Source organism: Ursus arctos, unplaced genomic scaffold, assembly GCF_023065955.2.
Source record: "Ursus arctos isolate Adak ecotype North America unplaced genomic scaffold, UrsArc2.0 scaffold_16, whole genome shotgun sequence".
NCBI lineage: Eukaryota > Metazoa > Chordata > Mammalia > Carnivora > Ursidae > Ursus > Ursus arctos.
Window position 1 is genome coordinate 21,660,740 of NW_026622830.1, and position 19,516 is coordinate 21,680,255.

Genomic DNA, 19,516 nt, shown 5'->3' on the forward strand with positions numbered 1-19,516 from the left:
CAGCTTGGCATTTTCAAGGTTCCAGAACAAAGCAGTGAGGCTGCACCTTATTATACACTTGGGTGGGGGCAATGAGGTGAGGCCAGATCACAGAGGCCCTGTGGGCCATCAAAAGGAGTTTGGATACAATCTTAAGGGTAAGAGGAATCTACCAAAAGATTTTGAGCGAAGTAGTGACATATTCTGGATCACTCTGGCTCTTCCCGAGAAGGGGTTTCAGTGGAGCAGAAGGGTAGGCTTGGAGACCAGTTCCACGCCTTCGGACTTGTATTCCAGCCATTCCCAAGCCTGGAATGATGGTGTTTCCCACGACGGTTCCCAGGCTCCAGCGAGCTGGTTACTGCAGAGCTTTCTGCCTAAGTCAAGCCTGGTTTGCCTCGCCAGCCCTTCAATCGTTCAACAAACCACTCCCTGGGCGCAGGGACAGAGTCCTGAGGCCTCCCACTGTCACAGAACCACTTTTTTCTGTTCCTGCCTCCGTCTCCTAATTCAAGGGGCAAGTCTCAGTCAGACTATGTTTGGTGGGGCTGTGACAAACCAAGGCCAATGGGTTAGTGATACAGAGGAGGCTTCTCCCTAAGATTACACCGAGGACACGTCGCAATACGGAGCCCGCCCAAGCCTAAGAGCTGGTGAGACCAAGTCGGCGCCGCGGGCCTCAAGACAGGATATGGACTACAATTCCCAGCAGACTCTGCGCGCGGCTGCCGATCCCTCCGCACGAACTTACTCCGCTGGATGTGCCCATCGCTGCCCGCCAAGGACCAAGCCCAGGTTTTTTTCTCGAACCGAGGTACATCTTCTTATCACAGTTCCAGAGAGAGATCACTGAGTGCCCCGGAGGAGAAACGGACTTTTTTGAGGAGAAACGCGGATGCAGACTGTTGGAGAGACGTCGCTCTGAACCCACCGACTTTCGCGCGCTTTGGCGCGGGTGGTTGTGGGTAACGCGCCCAAGAGGGAGAAAGGCGCCGGGGGGCTGCGATCGGGGCGTGAGGGGATGTTCGAGGACGAGCCCCACGCTGAGGGGGCAGCGGTGGTCGCTGCGGCCGGGGAGGCGCTGCAGGCCCTGTGCCAGGAGCTGAACCTGGACGAGGGGAGTGCGGCCGAAGCCCTGGACGACTTCACCGCCATCCGGGGCAACTACAGCCTAGAGGTGAGCGGCGGCAGGTGGGACGGCCGGACCGGACCCCCGCCAGGCCCCACCCCCGCCCCGCCCCTACCCCACCCTGTGGGGCGGTGGGAGTTTCCCCACCGGGAAGGGTCGCTGCCCCGCCGGGTACCGCCGAGTGCGGAGCTGGAAGGGCGGGTGTAGACCCATCTATCCATTTTCTTTCTGAGGCGGGAAACCGAAGTCCGGAAGAGGAGAGGCTTGTCCGCGGTCGCACGTCCCCAAGGGGTCCCCTAGACTCCAGACCAGCTTCCCGCCGAGCGCCGCAGACGTCACGATAGCGCCCGTAAATCTATTAAAAAACCAAATGCCGGAATGTGAATTGTAGTGCCGACACCACCGCCCAGCCCTTTAAATATGTCATCTCACTCCGTTCTCGCCACAACCCTGGGAACTCGAGCTGTGATCGCCGTTCCACGGGAGCGTCTAAGCTACGTGCCCGAGGGCGCGCGGTTAGTGTTGGAGCTGGGCCGAGGAGTCCCAGCCTTCGAACCGCTCCATCCTGCACCCCGGCGGGCGGAGGTGTGGGCTGCTGGCTTTGATGAAAGCCATCCGCAAGTGGGGCTCAGGCCCAGCCTCCTCCCGTGTCGGTATCCTGATGCTTAGCGCAGCGCCTGGCTCTGAATAAAATAAGTGTAGACCGTCATTACTGGATTTTTTCCCCCACCATTCTCGCATGGAGTCCTCCCAGCAGCCTTGTGAACGTGGCAGGGCAGTATTATACCCGCTCTTCGGGTAGTAATATCAAGGCCCAGAGGACTGCTGCCCAGGGTCATTCTGCTAATTATTATAGGAATCCAGTGTAGAGGTAGCATTGCGATGGGATGTATTTCAACATCCTACTCTAGTAGCATTAAATTCAGAGGCTTTCCTGCATGATACAAGAGGCCTGGACTCACGGACTCACCACCCGGTGAAATAATTAATTGCTGGTTCAGAGGCATGTAGTTGGATATTTGGAGTTGAGTGTTGAGGGGGAAAAACCTAAGAGACGCTCTTAGATGTCTCTGGGGTAGGACTGGGTAGACTGGATAAAGGACAGTGACCTGCACCCATGGGTGTTAGGACTGGAAAGCTGAAGGAACAATAAGAAAGTAAGGAGATTATGAATTATGGCCACTCAGTGAAAACAAACTAATTTTTAAAAGCCTGAGAAGGCGTTTCTGACTTTCCAAGTCCTTCTTTGATCTGTAATTGAATAAACATTTACTGAGTGCAAAGTGTATTGAAGGCATTAAACTAGGCACCTCTTAAAAAAATGTTTTTAAGCTTTATCTGTTTAGAGAGAAAAAAGAGCGCAGAAGCGGGGAGGGGTAGAGAGAAAGTCTCAAGCTGACTGTGCTGTTAGCTGGATACAGGACTTGATCCCAGGGCCCTGAGATCATGACCTGAGGGAAAACCAAAAGTCAGGTGCTCAACCAACTGCCCCACCCAGGCACCCCTCAAATTCTTGAATATACCAAGTTTCTTCCCATTTGCATGTTTTCTCCATGCCATTCCCTCTGTCTGGAAACTTTTCCCTCCCTACAACAGGCAGATTGAAGAACTAAGTTTCAAGAACTGAGTCAACTAGGTGGAGTTGATCAGGACATCTTAAGTGTCTCATTTAAAAAGCACAGATGTCTGAATTAAGATTTGGTGACTGTTTATTCTGTCCCGAGTCTTTTATTTTCCTCCTCCTCTTTTTTCTTTTGTTTGTTTTTGGTGAAAGACTCTTGGAGTAGGTATTTTCATATATCTGCTCTTTCTTAAGAAGCCCTCTCCCCAGCTCCTACCCCTGTCAGTATACCTGACAAGCTCCCACTAATATTTCCCCCAATTTTAAGTCTCCCTCTCTGAATCCTTTGACCTTTACTCAAAATCGGTTACTCTACTATATTCTCTCACACTTTATCTTCAATTCTTATAGCATATATCTCACGAAGTAAAGATAACCATTATTTGTTCCTTTTCTTCACTGTAGATTTCGAATTACATGAGGTCAGAAACCATCTTTGTATTTCTAAGGTCTGGCATCAAAGAATTAAAATAAATAATATAGTTGACTTTTTTTTTTTAGGAAAAAAAAGCAAAAATACCAGTACTTAAATTTTCTCTATCTTAATGGTATTTTCATCTAGGAACCTGTATCCAGTGGCTCTCTAATACTTGGATGCTATTCCCCAAAATTCATTAATCAAGGTTTCTAAAAATATTCAACCACAAGCTTACATGCCTCATTTAATACCTTGAGCAAATAAGACTTCTCCCTACATTAGGGTAGTAACACTGGGTTTTAATTCTATTGGTGGCCACCCATTTCTGTCCTTCCCTTTTGGATTATTACAAGAAATCTTTCAGTGTCTTTATTCTTTTAGAGACTGGTCTTAAAAAGGCTCTGCAGCTAATTCTTAATCCTTAAATTACATATGTAGTTCAGTGGTAAAGTCATGAAGTGATTCTAGCCTGGAGATATCGCAAGTCTAAAGCAAACAATTATGGGGCACCTGGGTGGCTCACTGGGTTAAGTGTCTACCTTCGGTTCAGGTCCTGATCTCAGGGTCCTGGGATTGAGCCCCCATGTCGGGCTCCCTGCTCAGTGGGGAGGCTGCTTCTCCCTCTGCTCCTCTGCCTGCTCCTGCTCGCTCGCTCTCTCTCAAATAAATAAATAAAATTTTAAAAAAATAATAAAGCAGACAATTAAGTGTTGAGTTCGCAAATGTCACCTTTTTATACTGTTGTAAATTGAGATACCTGCTAAAATAGACTGACTTACTATTTTAAAGATTGGGTAAATAATTCCCCAATTTTTTACCTCACAAAAATGGCGGTCTTCTTTATGTTGTACAAGATAGATATGAACTTTTTATGTGTGACTCCCTTGCCAACTTTCTACTCTGTTCTTTCCTTTCTCTGCCAAACTGGTTAAAAGAGAAACATAAAACTAAAACGGTGGAAAGGAACTTAATCATCATCAAGATCATGACTGGTGTTTTCAAATCGAGAAAGCTAATGCTGAGAAATTTTAAGAGAGCTCTTTCAATAATACTAGATTTGGGGTGTAGGTGAGAGATCTATTTTTAGATTAATGCTGATTTAACATCTTACACAGGACTGAGAATAAGGAGTTTTATGCTCATCAATGCAAAACTAAGCTTTGTGACCTTGGGCAAATATCTTCACCGCTCTGGCCTGTTAAATACATAATGAAAGTAAGACCAGATAGTTCTAAGATCTTTTCTGGTTCTATAACTCAAGCATTTTAATATAATATATTCATTTTGCTGTTTGTCTTTTGCCTGCCAGGGAGAAGTTATACACTGGTTGGCATGTTCATTATATGTTGCATGCCGCAAAAGCATTATTCCCACTGTTGGGAAGGGTATCATGGAAGGAAATTGTGTTTCACTTACCAGAATACTGCGTTCAGCTAAACTAAGGTAAAGCACTATGATTTTTCAAACACTGTTTTATAAGTCCTAAATTTACTTTTAGAATTTAATTTCTGTGTAACTCTATTCCATTTTAAGTTTATTGTCCTATAAGCATCCTTTTCCAATTCTCATATTCTTCCATTGCTTTCTTCCTCAAATTCTGACTTCAGCCAGAGGCCTCTACTAATCTTTTTAATCTATAATTTTTTCATTATTTTTTTTTAATTTGGAAACAATTTCAAGCTTTTAGAAAAGTTGCAAAAATAAGAAAGCTCGAAGAACACCCATATACCCTTGACTCAAATTCACCTATTATTGACACTTTACTCCACTTGCTTTGTCATTGGATCTTTCTCAAATAAGATTTTTTCCTCAACCATTTCAAAGTAAGCATGCATTATAGCCCTTTACCCCTAAATACTTCATTGTATATTTAGATAACTACCACAGTTATCAACTTCAGTAAAGTTAATATTGATACAATAATTTAATCTGTCATCTCTATTCTAATTTTATTAGTTGATCCAATAATGTTCTTTATAGCAATTTTTTTGAAAGAATATTCCAGTCTAGGATTAGGTACTACATTCACTTATCTATTTAGTTTCCTTTAATCAGGAATATTTCCACAGCAAGAATATAGTCCACAAATACCCCCAACCCCCTTTTTAACAGATTACTCCTCATTTTGGATTTGTCTCATGTTTTCTTATGATTAGAAGCAGGTTATACATCCCCAGGTAGAAAACTGCATAAATAATTTTGTGTCCTCACTGTATCACATCTGGAGGCACCATATCCATATGCTTCACTTGTGTTAATTCTGATTATCTGCTCAATGTGTTGTCCTGTTTTTCTACTGTATAATTTTTTTACCATGCAACAAATAAGCAATCAGTGGGTCTTAGCAATAGCTTTTACTTTCTCTAGTATTAATCATATGGAACTATTTGCCTGGATACAAAACAAAAGAAATGGAGTGATCCAGATTTGGATAGGTAGTAATGTTCTCTGTTTCTAGATTTTTCACCCATGACAAAACTCTTTGAGGTTGTTGTCTGTTTGCTGTCCTGGGTTGCCAGCATGGAAGACAAACAAACTTTAAAAGACCTATCGAGGGAGAGCAATTAAGTTTCAGTTCATGTTAAATTAAAAAAAAAAAATATCTCAGAACAATTTTAGTTTGCATAAGTGGAAAAATAATATATTCAAGACAATTTTTCCGACTTTAATAAGTATCAGTTTTTGTCATTGATGATAAAAATAAAATGGAAGGGTAATTAAGATTGATGGAGTTCAGGTAGTTTTTTAATTGAGCAAAACCTCCCTCTTCATTGTAGTATAAAATAATCCGACTTTTTTCTGTCAGTGTGTCTCATCATTGACCATATAAAATTTTTAAGATCTTTATAATATTAGGTTGTTGGGGAAACTGAACAAAAAAAGAGTAACTTAAAATTTGGAGCAATATAAGTACATGATAAAAATTTCAAATAATGAAACATTCTGGAAATGGATGGTGGTGATGATTGCATAATGGGAATGCAGTTAATACCACTTAACTGTACACTTAAAAATGGTTAAAATAGTAAATTTTATGTTATATATACTTTTTTTTTTTAAGATTTATTTATTTCTTTATTTGACAGAGAGAGACAGCCAGCGAGAGAGGGAACACAGGCAGGGGGAGTGGGAGAGGAAGAAGCAGGCTCCCAGGGGAGGAGCCTGATGTGGGGCTCCATCCCAGAACGCCAGGATCACGCCCTGAGCTGAAGGCAGACACCCAACGACTGCGCCACCCAGGCGCCCCATGTTATATATACTTTTATCATAATTTTTAAAAAGGTTCACAAACTTTCAAATCATACAGAGTGTTTGAAAGTATAAAGCTGTCCCTTTCTTTTTCCCTCCCCAGAATTAACCACTTAAACAATTTACTGTGAATATTTCTTTTTTAAGTAGGCTCCACACCCAATGTAGGGCTTGAACTCACAACCCTGAGATCAGGAGTTACAGGCTCCACCGACTAAGCCAGCCAGGCACCCCAATAAATTGTTAAACAGAAAAAAAAAATCTGTTTTTCAGTGTTCTAGTTGTTTTTAAAACATAAATGAGATCATACTATATGTATTTTATAGTTGCTTTTCTTACTTTATATTAATTCTTCCACATCACCATAAGTAGCTCTTCCTCACTCTAGGACTTAAGATATAAGGATGTTTCATATATTTAGCTAACCCCTTATTGATGACCATTTAGATTATATCCATTTCTCTGTGATTACAGACAGATCATTGTGAAATGTATTTCAGATAAATTCCTAAAAGTGTAGGGATGGGTCAAAAGATGATGTATTTTTTAAATGTAAGTTGATACAAATTTTTTTTTAGGTGTCAGATTCTTAACTACTAAAAGAACATAGACCAGTATCATCATGTTCAGTCAGACAAATAAAAAAGAATTGCAGTGATGTTGTTATTTTCATTGATTTATAATAATTTGGACTGTTTGTAAAATTTCAACTTTAAGTATAATTTTAAATGATTATTTAAGATCTTTAAAGATAGGGGAAAATACCCATCAAATATTGCTAATAAATCATACTGCAAAATACTGTATAAGTGCAGATTATAGATGTACATGTAAAACTAGCAGATTTTTATTGAGTATTTACCTGTGTGGTAGGCACTTACTGTGTGCTAAGGGTTTGCATGTCTTTATACATTTAATCCTCACAGTTAATCCCATGAAATAAATCTCATTTTATAGATAAGGAAACCTCTAATCACCTAGAGCTTAAATTACTTCCCAAAGGTTATATACCTAGCAAGTGGCAGAGCGTCCCAAATCCATGCTGTATTATATATGTATCTATCCATAAATATTAGGTTGTCTGTTTTGAACTGTATTTATATTCAGCTTCAGTTTGTGAAAAAAAAAAACAAAGCAACTTCCAGCTTAAAAATAAATTTCAGCTGGGGCACCTGGGTGGCTCAGTTGGTTAAGCGTCTGCCTTCGGCTCAGGTCATGATTCCAGTGTCCTGGGATCGAGTCCCGCATCGGGCTCCTTGCTTGGTGGGGAGTCTGTTTCTCCCTCTGCCTGCTCTGCCTGCCGCTCTCCCTGCTTGTGCGCTCTCTCTCTCTGACAAATAAATAAAATCTTTAAAAAAAAAATTTCGGGGCGCCTGGGTGGCACAGCGGTTAAGCGTCTGCCTTGGGCTCAGGGCGTGATCCTGGCGTTATGGGATGGAGCCCCACATCAGGCTCCTCCGCAATGAGCCTGCTTCTTCCTCTCCCACTCCCCCTGCTTGTGTTCCCTCTCTCACTGGCTGTCTCTATCTCTGTCGAATAAATAAATAAAATCTTTAAAAAAAAAAAAAAGTTTCAACTAAAAATTTCTTTTGCTGTTAAGTGTAGTATTAAAAAGTAGTATCTATTGTGCAGTTTGAATTTTTAATAAAGAAGTTGTCTGCATTTCATTGTTTAAGTATTGAGAAGTAATTTTTCCACATTTTCCACAAGTGTTTCAGTAACATGATTTAAATCAAGGTGACATTCATTCATTCATTATTTTCATATTACAGTAGAACCTGAATGAATATTTCATTCATGAAAAATTATTTTTCATACATTTTAATTGGAACATTCATGATACTAAATTTTACAAAGTAATTTTCTTTTTTATCTTGAGCACCATTAAAATTCAGTAGTATGCTGCTATTGGGATATATGCCCCATATTTACCATCCCTACTCTATATTTGTTTTCAGGGTGTGTGTGTGTGGTAAAATATACCTAACATAGGGGCACCTGGGTGGCTCAGTTAGTTGGGCGTCCGACTCTTGATTTCGGCTCACGTCGTGACCTCTGAGTTCTGGGATCTGGCCCCATGTCAGGTTCCCAGCTCAGCAGTAAGAGTGCTTCTCTCTTACTGCCCCTCCCCCCACCTGCACACACTCTCTCTCTCTCTATATATAGATACATATGTATGTAAATGAATAAATGAATCTTTAAACAACATATATACATAAAATTTACCATCTAACTGATTTTAAGTGTACAGTTCAGTGACATTAAATACATTTACATTGTTGTGCAGCCATCACCACCATCCATCTCCAGAATTTTTTCAGCTTCCCAAATTGAAACTTCATAACAATTAAACAATAGCTTCCTTCTCCCTCCTAGCCCTTGGCATGTATCAGTACTTTATTCCTTCTTATGGCTGAATAATATTCCATTGCATGGATATACCGCATTTTGTTTATCCACTTCTTAGTTGATGGATACTTGAGTTGTTTCCACCTTTTGGCTATTATGAATAATCCTGCTATGAACATTTGTGTACAAGTTTTTGTGTAGACATATATTTTCATTTCTCTTGGATATATATGTACAAGTGGAATTGTTGGGCCATATGGGAACTCTATGTATAATCTTTTGAGGAACTGTCAAATTGTTTTCCAAAGGGACTACACGAGTTTACATTCCCACCAGCAGAGTTTGAGGGTTCCATTTTACCCATATCCTTGCCAATACTATTGTTATTATCTGTCTTTTTTATTATGGCCATTTTAGTGGGCATGAAATGGTATCTTGTATTCCCCCAATAGCCAGTGATATGGAGCTTCTTTTCATGTGCTTATTGGAGTATTGTATTTTTTTTTTAAAGATTTTATTTGCTTATTTGAGATAGCGAGAGAGCACGAGTGGGGGGGTGGTTGGCAGGGACAGAAGGAGAGGGAGGAGCACGCTCTCCACCAAGCAGGGAGCCCGACGTGGGGCTCCATCCCAGGACCCTGAGATCATGACCTGAGCCAAAGGCAGATGGTTAACCGATGAGCCACCCAGGTGCCCTGGCGTAATGTATTCTTTACAACAGAATTCCAACTAACAATTGTTTTGAAAGCTATGAAGTTTACTTTGCTTCTTATTTTACTTTAAAAAATCATACTCATAGTTAATAAGTTTATTTGTTTCCAAACATTCTGATGTACTTTGTTCCAGTTTAGAACAGCCATTCTAGGAATAGCAGTAAATACAATGGATTTATATGGGGATGTATTAGTCAAGCGTCTTGTTCATAAAAAACAGATACCATCTACCGACTTTGGCTAACTTAAAGAGAAAAGAAATTTACTGAAAGGATATTGAATACCTGACAAAGTCTTTAGGATGACTTGAGAAAATAGACTTGGAAAACGTCCAAGAACAAAATGAGTCTGGCTAGAGCCAAAAAGCATATCACAAGAATTCACCTAACAAGGACACGACTTACATGGCCAGCAGTGCCATCCCTGGACATTGCCACTGTATTCCCTAACAGCTGAATATTGCTGTTGATCGTGCTATAAGAATTTATCACTTGCTCAGTTCTCTGCACCACCAGCTCCAGATTCAAAATCCCAAACAAAAATCAAGGACCTCAGGTTTTATGCCTTCACCCTAACTTCAGTGAAGCTAATCAATCTAGTAGACAGCAAGACACAAAATTGGGGAATTCCTCAAACAAAAGAAAGAATTTCACATGCTGGTCATCCTGCCTCCAAAACAAAGTCTCCTATAAGGGACTGTAACTTGTTAGCCAAAATAAATATTTTGTAATCCGGCAAAAAAATTCTTGATGCTGTTATTGATAAGAATCTTTTAAAGAGACTCTTAGATTCTCAGATTTCAGTCAGCATATCTTGAGTTTGAATACCTATGTATAATTAGCTGACAATGTCTTCCATCACCTTTTTTTAAAAATTATCATTCTGGGGCACCTGGCCGGTTCAGTCAGTAAAGCATGTGATTCTTGATCTCAGATTTGTAAGTTTGAGCCCCAGGTTGGATATAGACATTACTAAAAATGAAATCTTAAAAAAAAAAAAATTATTCTGTATATAATGCTAGACACTTAAATGGACTTTAACACTACAGATTTTCAATCTAAGACCATACTAACATGGGGACATTAAAAATGTACACATAATTGAATAAGCCAGGAAGATGGAATAATAATCCATTAAGTGATTTTCTGGGTATGCAATACCTTCTTCATTTATATTTGGTGGTGGAACCACATATTGGAACACAAACACTTGAATTTTATTCCTAAACTATATGTAACTGTCTGGTGCTTTGTGATCAACTTCCACAATCCACTACTTGGGATATTCTTTCTGTCCTCAAACTAATTTTGTGAACTCAATCTGTTGACATTTACTTTGTAATATATATATAAATTATTGTCTAGGTGCCGTAGGGAATAAAAGAAGTTGATAGGTACCATCACTTCGTGCATAGGAGAAGACATTTATGTAATGACCACTAATTCAAAATCTATATTCCCATAATGATTCTGAGAGCCAGAGTATTTTCATAGCACTTGGGAGTGAGGTTTTTTGGTTGCGTTTTTGTTGTTGTTGTTGTTTTAAATAAATTTAGGCTTTTAAGTAAAGATTCTCTTTTTTTAAAAAAAATCAAGATTCTAAAGATTCGTAGGCATAAATAAGATGTTAACTTGTCCATTATATGGACACTCTTTAAAGTTGCTTTTTTAAATAAATAAATAAAGTTGCTTTTTTTTGTTTAGTTTAATACAGTTTTTTAGTAAAATGAAGAAGTGGATGGACATGTCAAACCTGCCACAAGAATTTCGTGAACGTATAGAAAGGCTGGAAAGAAATTTTGAGGTGTCTACTGTAATTTTCAAAAAATTTGAGCCAATTTTTTTAGACATATTTCAGAATCCATTTGAAGAGCCACCAAAGTTACCACGAAGCAGGAAGCAGAGGTAAGACCTTCAATTGTTAAATAGTTGACATAAAAAACTATACAAATTATGCTGTAAACTTTGGAAATTTGCATTTTAAAAATCTGCTTTTTACCAGAAGTATCCATTTGCAAAAAAATTTAAATATTTTAAAAATCCATTTATAGTTACCATATCTGGAAATTCAGGGTAATATTTTCATTTATTTTTTACGGTCTGATTATTTTATGCAGATTAGAAAGATTTATTTGTCCATTTAATGAACCACAGATTGTCCTTTGAGAATGGAATTTTACATGTAATTTGACTTCACTGTTTGTTATTTATATTTGCTGTTTCAATTTCAGTGACAGTGTGGAGTGATATTTAGCAAGTCAGTCAGTTAAGAAGTATATTTTTTCCTTTCTAGGAGGATTCCTTGCAGCGTTAAGGATCTCTTTAATTTCTGTTGGACACTCTTTGTTTATACTAAGGGTAAGGTGATACTTTCAATGGTTTTACATTTCTGCTGTGGGAACTTGGTGTTATTTGACATGAGAGGTTTGTGGTCTTTGTGTCTTTTTTTTTCTTATAAAGGTAATTTTCGTATGATTGGAGATGATTTAGTAAATTCTTACCATTTACTTCTGTGCTGCTTGGATCTGATTTTTGCCAATGCCATTATATGCCCAAATAGACGTGACTTGCTGAATCCATCATTTAAAGGTAAGACCTTATTTACGTTTGAAAACTGGTCATCAGTATTTAGAAAAAGTTTTAAAAGTTGACCATATTCTTCTAACCATTTCTTTTTGCGCTTCATACCCTATCAAACTAGGTTTACCACCTGATTTCCATACTGCTGACTTCAGGGCTTCGGAAGAGCCTCCCTGCATCATTGCTGTACTGTGTGAACTGCATGATGGACTTCTAGTAGAAGCAAAAGGAATAAAGGAGCACTACTTTAAGCCATATATTTCAAAACTCTTTGACAGAAAGGTACTGTACTTATAAGTGAATGGCTAAGATTTTTAAGAGTCAGCAGCAAAAGCCTCAAAGGAAAAAACAATGTTTTATGCAAGTTCTCAGCATTATAGGACTCGGGGTCAAGATTTCCAGGTTTCGGTCTCTGCCTTGATGCAAAATGCTGTGATGCAGAATTGCCGTATGATCTTTTATGATGTGCAAAACTGACCTGTTAAAGTTTGTGATCAGTTATATGTACTGTTAAGTAAATGCACTGGCAGAGACAGCTGTAAGAGGTTTTGGTAAAAGAATTATAAAGAACAGAACATTGGAGTAAGCCTAATAAGGAATTACGAGAAGCAGAAGGTCGGGGTAAGTTAATTTACTGCCACAATTTGAATAACTGCTGACTATTTACTAAAGATGGGATGATGTATAACAACCATAGCTTTAATTCCATATAAGTAGAGCAGAAAATCTGTGATAGTTGTTTTGTTTTTTTTAAAAGATTTTATTTATTTATTTATTTATTTATTTATTTATTTATTTGACAGAGAGAGAGACAGCCAGCGAGAGAAGGGAACACAAGCAGGGGGAGTGGGAGAGGAAGAAGCAGGCTCCCAGAGGAGGAGCCTGATGCGGGGCTCGATCCCATAAAGCCGGGATCACGCCCTGAGCCGCCAAAGGCAGCCGCTTAACGACTGAGCCACCCAGGCGCCCCCTGTTATAGTTTTGTAGCCACTTATAGGCTACCTGCATGCATTCTGGATTTTTCTTCTCAGTAATTTGCTTTCTGTGTTTATGAAATGGCTTGTTCCTCTTGGTCTCAATTTCTTACTTCCCCAACATTGAGCCATTTAATTCAGCTAGAGTTTTCTCTTTGGTTTAAAAAAGGGGGAGGGGATTGGATTAGGTCATCACTGGTTCCCCTCTTTGTAGATAATATGAGATTTTTCTTCAAGCACAAAGTCTTCCCTAACTGGCTGGTTCTTTGATTACACAAACATTTGTATCTAGTTTTATCTTTCTTCGTGTGTGTGTGTGTGTGTGTGTGTGTGTGTATCACGGCTTCCTATCTGTATGTTAAACATGTCCAGCAAAGTAAACTTTGAAGGGAACTCAAGGATTATCTTTTGTGTTCTGCAGAAGCAGCACACTAGTGGCCCTGGAGTATAATGACCATACGTCTTGGTTTGCCTGGATTATCTAGGTTTTGGTTGTTGTCTTGGCATAATTATTATAGCACCTCCTTTTACTCCAGAAGTGTCCTAGTTTGGACAGTCGTCCTCCTACACATGGGCTGCAGATGTTTTGTTTGGCCTGTATAGGTTGTTCTTTATTTTTATTTCATTCAATTTTAATTTACATATAAAGACTTCTAATATGAAAATCTTTTTTAAGGGGTGCCTGGTTAGCTCAGTCAGTTAAGTGTCCAACTCGTGATCTCAGCTCAGGTCTTGATCTCAGGGTCATGAGTTTAAGCCCCATGTTGGGCTCCATGCTAGGTCGAGCCTACTTAAAAGAAAAAGGAAAGAAAATCTCTTTCAAAAATCAGAAGCTATGGTAATACAGGGTTGGAATTTCTACACGAATTTCTACATGGGTAACTGTTGTCAAGCTAAATGATGACCCCCTCTTTTAAGATAGGAAATACGCTTTCTACCCTCTTAATTTATGTATGTTGAACCCTGACCCCCAAAGGCATTTGAGTTTGCAACCCTGATGTGTGGTAATCTAAGAATAGTGTGGGTGCATAGAAAATATTATAAACAGGGGCACATACGTGGCTCTGTTGGTGGAGCATCCAGGTCTTGATCTCAGGTCTTGATTTCAGGGTTTTGAGTTCAGACCCCATGTTGGACATGGAGCCTACTTAGAAAGAAAGAAAGAGAGAGAAAGAGAAAGAAAGAAAAGAAAGAAAGAAAGAAAAGAAAGAAAGAAAGAAAGAAAGAAAGAAAGAAAGAAAATATTATATAAACAGTGTAGTTTTCTTCTCTCACCAGCAACAGTACCTATATTCCCTTTGAATCTTTCCTTGCCTGACACATATTATCTTTCAGTGTTAGTTTCCCTTCTCCAAAGACCAATGTTTAAAATTGGACAGCTTTTGTCAGAATCACTGGGGAATTTATATAAAATGCTGCCTTAGCTCAGGACTTGAGGTCCATCAATCTGCATTTTTTAAAAGTTCCCCTAAGTGAGTGCCTGGGTGGCTCAGTTGTTTGAGCGTCCAACTCGGTTTCAGCTCAGGTCATGATCCCAGGGTCCTGAGATTGAGCCCCGCGTTGCGCTCCCCGCTCAGTCTGCTTGAGATTCTCTCTCTCCCTTGGCCATTCCCCCCTGTTCACATGCTTTCTCTCTCTCTCTCTCAAATAAATAGATCATTAAAAGAAAAAAATATCTCTTAAGTGATTCATATGTCACTAGAATTTAGAAACCACTGCCATAGGCTAACTTAAAAAGTATTTTCAAAAATTGACTTTAAATTTTTAAAATATTTTATTTGCATGCTAAATAGGTTTTACTGGTTTAAAAGAAATATTCAGTAATTCTGTTTTGTGTGTATATTATTTGTTTATAACAACTGCCAATGTGAAAATTTAGATAAATGTCATGTTTTTGTATTTATGTTATTATGCTTAATTACATGTTAAAAAATGACTTTTTCTTCCCAGATTTTAAAAGGAGAATGCCTCCTGGACCTTTCCAGTTTTACTGATAATAGGTAAGTATCTATCACTAATGGTATCTGCCATATTATAGGCTGTCGATGATGATTTATTGCAGTTTGTTAAATGGAACATTATATCAAGGTAACTCCTCCAAACTCAAGTTCCTTCTGCATTAGTGGCATTGACTGAGGTTGTTACTAATCCTTGTTGTCTTTAAGTAGACATATTTTAAGAAAACTTTGGCACTTAAGAAAAAGAAAAGAAAAGAAACCTTTGGCACTTAGAAGAGCTCCTTCCAGAGAAACTGATAAAGAGACCTAGTGATTTCTGTATTTGAATGTATGTTCTTTTGCTAATCAAATATTGGCAAATTCAGAAAATACTTATATTTCAAAGCCATTATTTTTCCTTCAGTGATCACATCTTAATTAGGTTCAGCTAGTTTTCAGATTAAGTTTATACTCTGTTTTTGCTCATCTTTCAAAATAATTTATTATTGCTGTGTATGTGAATGTGAAGTATGTCCATAATCAGATAGCAACGTCTGATATTGTTAGGTGAGTAGAGTTAAAAACTGGAAAGTCATCAGCTTTTCCAGGCCTTGGAGTCTAACTCTATCTTCAAGTCAAAATAAATCCATTGTGGAGGTACCTGGCTGGCTCGGTTGGTAGAGCATGCAACTCTCAATCTTGGGGTCATGAGTTTGAGCCCCATGTTGGATTTAGAGGTTACTTAAATAAATAAGTATGTTTAAAAAATCCATTGTGTAACTTAGTTTTATTCTAGCAGCTTAACATAATTCTCGGGGTATCTGACTGACTCAGAAGAGCATGCAACTCTTGATCTTGGGCCTTGTAAGTTCGAGTTGGGTGTAGAGATTACTTAAAAATAAAATCTTTAGACCAACAACTATATAGTCAAGTAATCTTTGACAAAGCAAGAAAGAATAGCCAATGGAATAAAGGCAGTCTCTTCAACAAGTGGTGCTGGGACAATTGGACAGCAACATGCAGAAGAATGAAACTGGAGTGCTTTCGTACACCATACACAAAAGTAAATTCAAAAAGGATAAAAGACCTAAATGTGAGACAGAAAACCGTCAAAATCCTAGAGGAGAACACAGGCAGCAACCTCTTTGACCTCAGCTGTAGCAACTTCTTACTAGACACGTCACCAGAGGCAAAGGAAACAAAAGCAAAAATGAATTATTGGGACTTCATCTAGATAAAAAAACTTCTACACAGGGAAGGAAACAATCAACAAAACTAAAAGGCAACCTATAGAATGGGAGAAGATCTTTGCAAATGATATATCTGATAAAGGGTTAGTATCCAGACTCTATAAAGAACTTACCAAACTCAACAGCCAAAAAGCAAGTAATCCAGTTAAGAAATGAGCAGAAGATATGAATAGACACTTTTCCAAAGAAGACATCCAGATAGTTAACAGACACATGAAAGATGCTCAATATTACTCATCAACAGGGAAATATAAATCAAAACCATGATGAGATACCACCTCACACCTGTCAGAATGGCTAAAATTAACACAGGATGCAACAGATGTGGGTGAAAATGCAGAGAAAAGAGAACCGTCTTGTACCATTGGTGGGAATACAAACTAGTACAGCCACTCTAGAAAACAGTATAGAGTTTCCCCCAAAAATTAAAAATAGAACTACCCTACAATCCTGCAATTACACTACTAGGTATTTACCCAAAGCATACAAAAATACAGATTTGAAGGGGTACATGCACACTGATGTTCATAGCAGTATGATCAATAATAGCCAAACTATGTAGAGAGCCCAAATGTCCATTGACTGATGAATGGATAAAGAAGATGTGGTATATATACACAGTGGAATATTAGCCATCAAAAAGAATGAAACCTTCCCTTTCACAATGGCGTCCATGGAGCTAGTGTGTATTATGCTAAGGGAAATAAGTCAGGCAGAGAAAGACAAATACCCTATGATTTCACTCATGTAGAATTTAAGAAACAAAGCAGAGGAACATATGGGATGGGGGAAAGAGAGGGAAACCATAAGAGACTCTTAGAGAACAAACTGAGAGGCAATGCAGGGAGGTGGGTGGGAGGTGGGCTAGATGGGTGATGGATATTAAGGAGGACACTTGATATGAGGAGCACTGGGTGTTGTATGTAAGTCATGAATCACTGAATTCTCATGAAACTAATGTAGTACTGTATGTTAACGAACTAGAATTTAAATAAAAATTTGAAAAGTAAAAATAAAACGATCTTTTTTAAATAAATAAATAAAATAACTCTCTTTTCAGCAAAGCAGTGAACAAGGAGTATGAAGAATATGTTTTAACTGTTGGTGATTTTGATGAGAGGATCTTTTTGGGAGCAGATGCAGAAGAGGAAATTGGAACTCCTCGAAAGTTCACTGGTGACACCCCATTAGGGAAACTGACAACACAAGCTAATGTGGACTGTAATCTTCAACAACACTTTGAAAAAGTAATATAACTTAGCCTGGCCTCAGTCTTGAATGATCTTTTTCTCTTTGTGTGTGATTCTACTAACAACAGAAGCATCTTTCAAGTTAAATCTTGAGTTTCTTCTACTAATTTATATTTACCATGAAAGCCTTAAAAGGTAATTTTTAAAACTATGGCATTTAGTATTTTTACCTCATTTCTTGATGTTTTTCATATTTTTGATAAATTTTCCCAGAATGTCTGGGCTTTTTAGTAGGGTATGTGTCTTTTGACATAAAAAAAAGATTTATGTGGGGCGCCTGGGTGGCTCAGTCGGTTAAGCATCTGACTTCAGCTCAGGTCATGATCTCAAGGGTCCTGGGATCAAGCCTCATGGGCTCTCTGCTCAGCAGGGGGTCTGCTTGTCTTTCTCCATCTCCCTCTGCCCCTCCACCCTCTCTGCGCACGAGCTCTCTCTCTCAAATAAATAAATAAAATCTTAGAAAAAGAAAAGGATTTATGCTTTCCTATCATTCTTTCTTTACATCACCTTAGCCACTGTTCTGTTGCTTTAAATTTTAGTTTATTCTACTGATGACAAATTATGTGCTTTCCCTAAACTTCAGCCATAGAACGCTGGACTTGATTGTTAATAGCGAAGGCTTAATTCTGATTTATGTGTAAAATGGGTTGGAAGATGAGATCTAATGGAAAATTCACTGGTCTAGAAGGTAGAAAACCTAAGTTTCAGTCCAAGCTCTGCCATTAACTTTGTGAGCTTAAATGATTTTTTTACCTTCTCTGTGCCTGTTTCATATATAAAGCGAAAATGTGTATATTTCAAATGAATATTATGATAAAATGAGATTATAGGTAGTAGGTACTTTGAAAAAGTGTTATTTATGTGTAAGGATGTTATTAGCATAATATTCGTAAAAATTTGGTGGTTAACCAGAGGAGGGAGGGAAAAAGTCCTACTAAATATGAATAGGGAAGATGGTATATATACTGAATTAAACACATAATGAGGGCAAGGTAACTTTTTAATCTCACAGATTTTTCTTTTTTGACAGAAAACATCATTTGCACCTTCAACCCCACTGACAGGGCGGCGATATTTACGAGAAAAAGAAGCAGTCATTACTCCTGTTGCTTCAGCCACTCAAAGTGTGAGCCGGTTACAGAGTATTGTGGCTGGACTGAAAAATGCACCAAGTGAACAACTTATAAATATTTTTGAGTAAGTATAATATGATTATTTTTCTAAATAAATTTTTTTAAAGATTTTATTTATTTATTTGAGAGACAGCATGAGTGGGAGAGACGGGCCAAGGGAAAGGGAGAAGCAGACTCCCTGCCCAGCAGGGAGCCCAATGCGGGGCTTAATCCCAGGACCCCAAGATCATGACCTGAACTGAAGGCATTAACACTTAACCAACTGAGCCACCCAAGCGCCCTTCTAAATAAATTTTAGTCACAAAGCACGTTGACCTAAAATCAGATGGAAGTACCTATTAAAATTATTATATAGAGGGGGGCATGGGTGGCTCAGTTGGTTAAGTGACTGCCTTCGGCTCAGGTCATGATCCCAGGGTCCTGGGATCAAGCCCCATGTCAGGCTCCCTGCTCTGCGGGGAAGCCTGCTTCTCCCTCTCCCTCTGCTTGCCGCTCCCCCTCCTTGTGCTCTCTCTCTCTTTTAAAAAAATCTTAAATCTTTTTAAAAAATTATATAGAGATATTATTTGATATTATTATAGACTTTAACGGTTAAATAGTTCTTAAGGTTATTTAGCCCTGATATTCCACTCTTGTAACTATCCCTAAATTATGCATTATTGGTTTTTTTTTTACATTGACTTTAAATGGGTTCAATCTAAATGTCCATCAAGGGGATGACTGATTGCATATTGATGGTGCAGCCATAAATGGAATTTTATGCAGTTGTTTAAAATAAAGAGGCATGTGTTGTAGCAAAGATGGTAGAATAAAGCCAGATCAGAGAACCTAATTTCCTCATACTTAGTGTAATAAGAGAATAGTAAAAAACCAGCAAGCTACTTAGCAGCAGCAACCAAATGAGGAGAGGGATATGATTTCATGCTATAAATTTC

The 19,516-nt window shown here is 38.7% G+C and overlaps 1 protein-coding gene across 3 annotated transcripts in view; it reads left to right on the top strand.

Annotated features, from left to right (window-relative positions):
* Window positions 1–946: 946 nt before the first annotated feature.
* RBL1 (RB transcriptional corepressor like 1) overlaps window positions 947–19,516 on the top strand; it is a 56,885-nt gene continuing 38,315 nt past the window's right edge. Inside the window, exons 1-10 of one of the 3 annotated variants that reach the window (XM_048222337.2) lie at window positions 1,068–1,156; window positions 1,342–1,623; window positions 4,457–4,590; window positions 11,162–11,362; window positions 11,751–11,815; window positions 11,918–12,046; window positions 12,159–12,319; window positions 14,962–15,011; window positions 17,259–17,445; window positions 18,479–18,645. In XM_048222337.2, coding sequence (XP_048078294.1) covers window positions 4,538–4,590; window positions 11,162–11,362; window positions 11,751–11,815; window positions 11,918–12,046; window positions 12,159–12,319; window positions 14,962–15,011; window positions 17,259–17,445; window positions 18,479–18,645 — 1,013 coding nt within the window. In that variant the 5' untranslated portion in view covers window positions 1,068–1,156; window positions 1,342–1,623; window positions 4,457–4,537. Of the gene's footprint in view, window positions 1,157–1,341; window positions 1,624–4,047; window positions 4,363–4,456; window positions 4,591–11,161; window positions 11,363–11,750; window positions 11,816–11,917; window positions 12,047–12,158; window positions 12,320–14,961; window positions 15,012–17,258; window positions 17,446–18,478; window positions 18,646–19,516 lie in introns of those variants that run through there. The other 2 variants (XM_026503455.4, XM_057312534.1) reach the window with 2 other exon arrangements.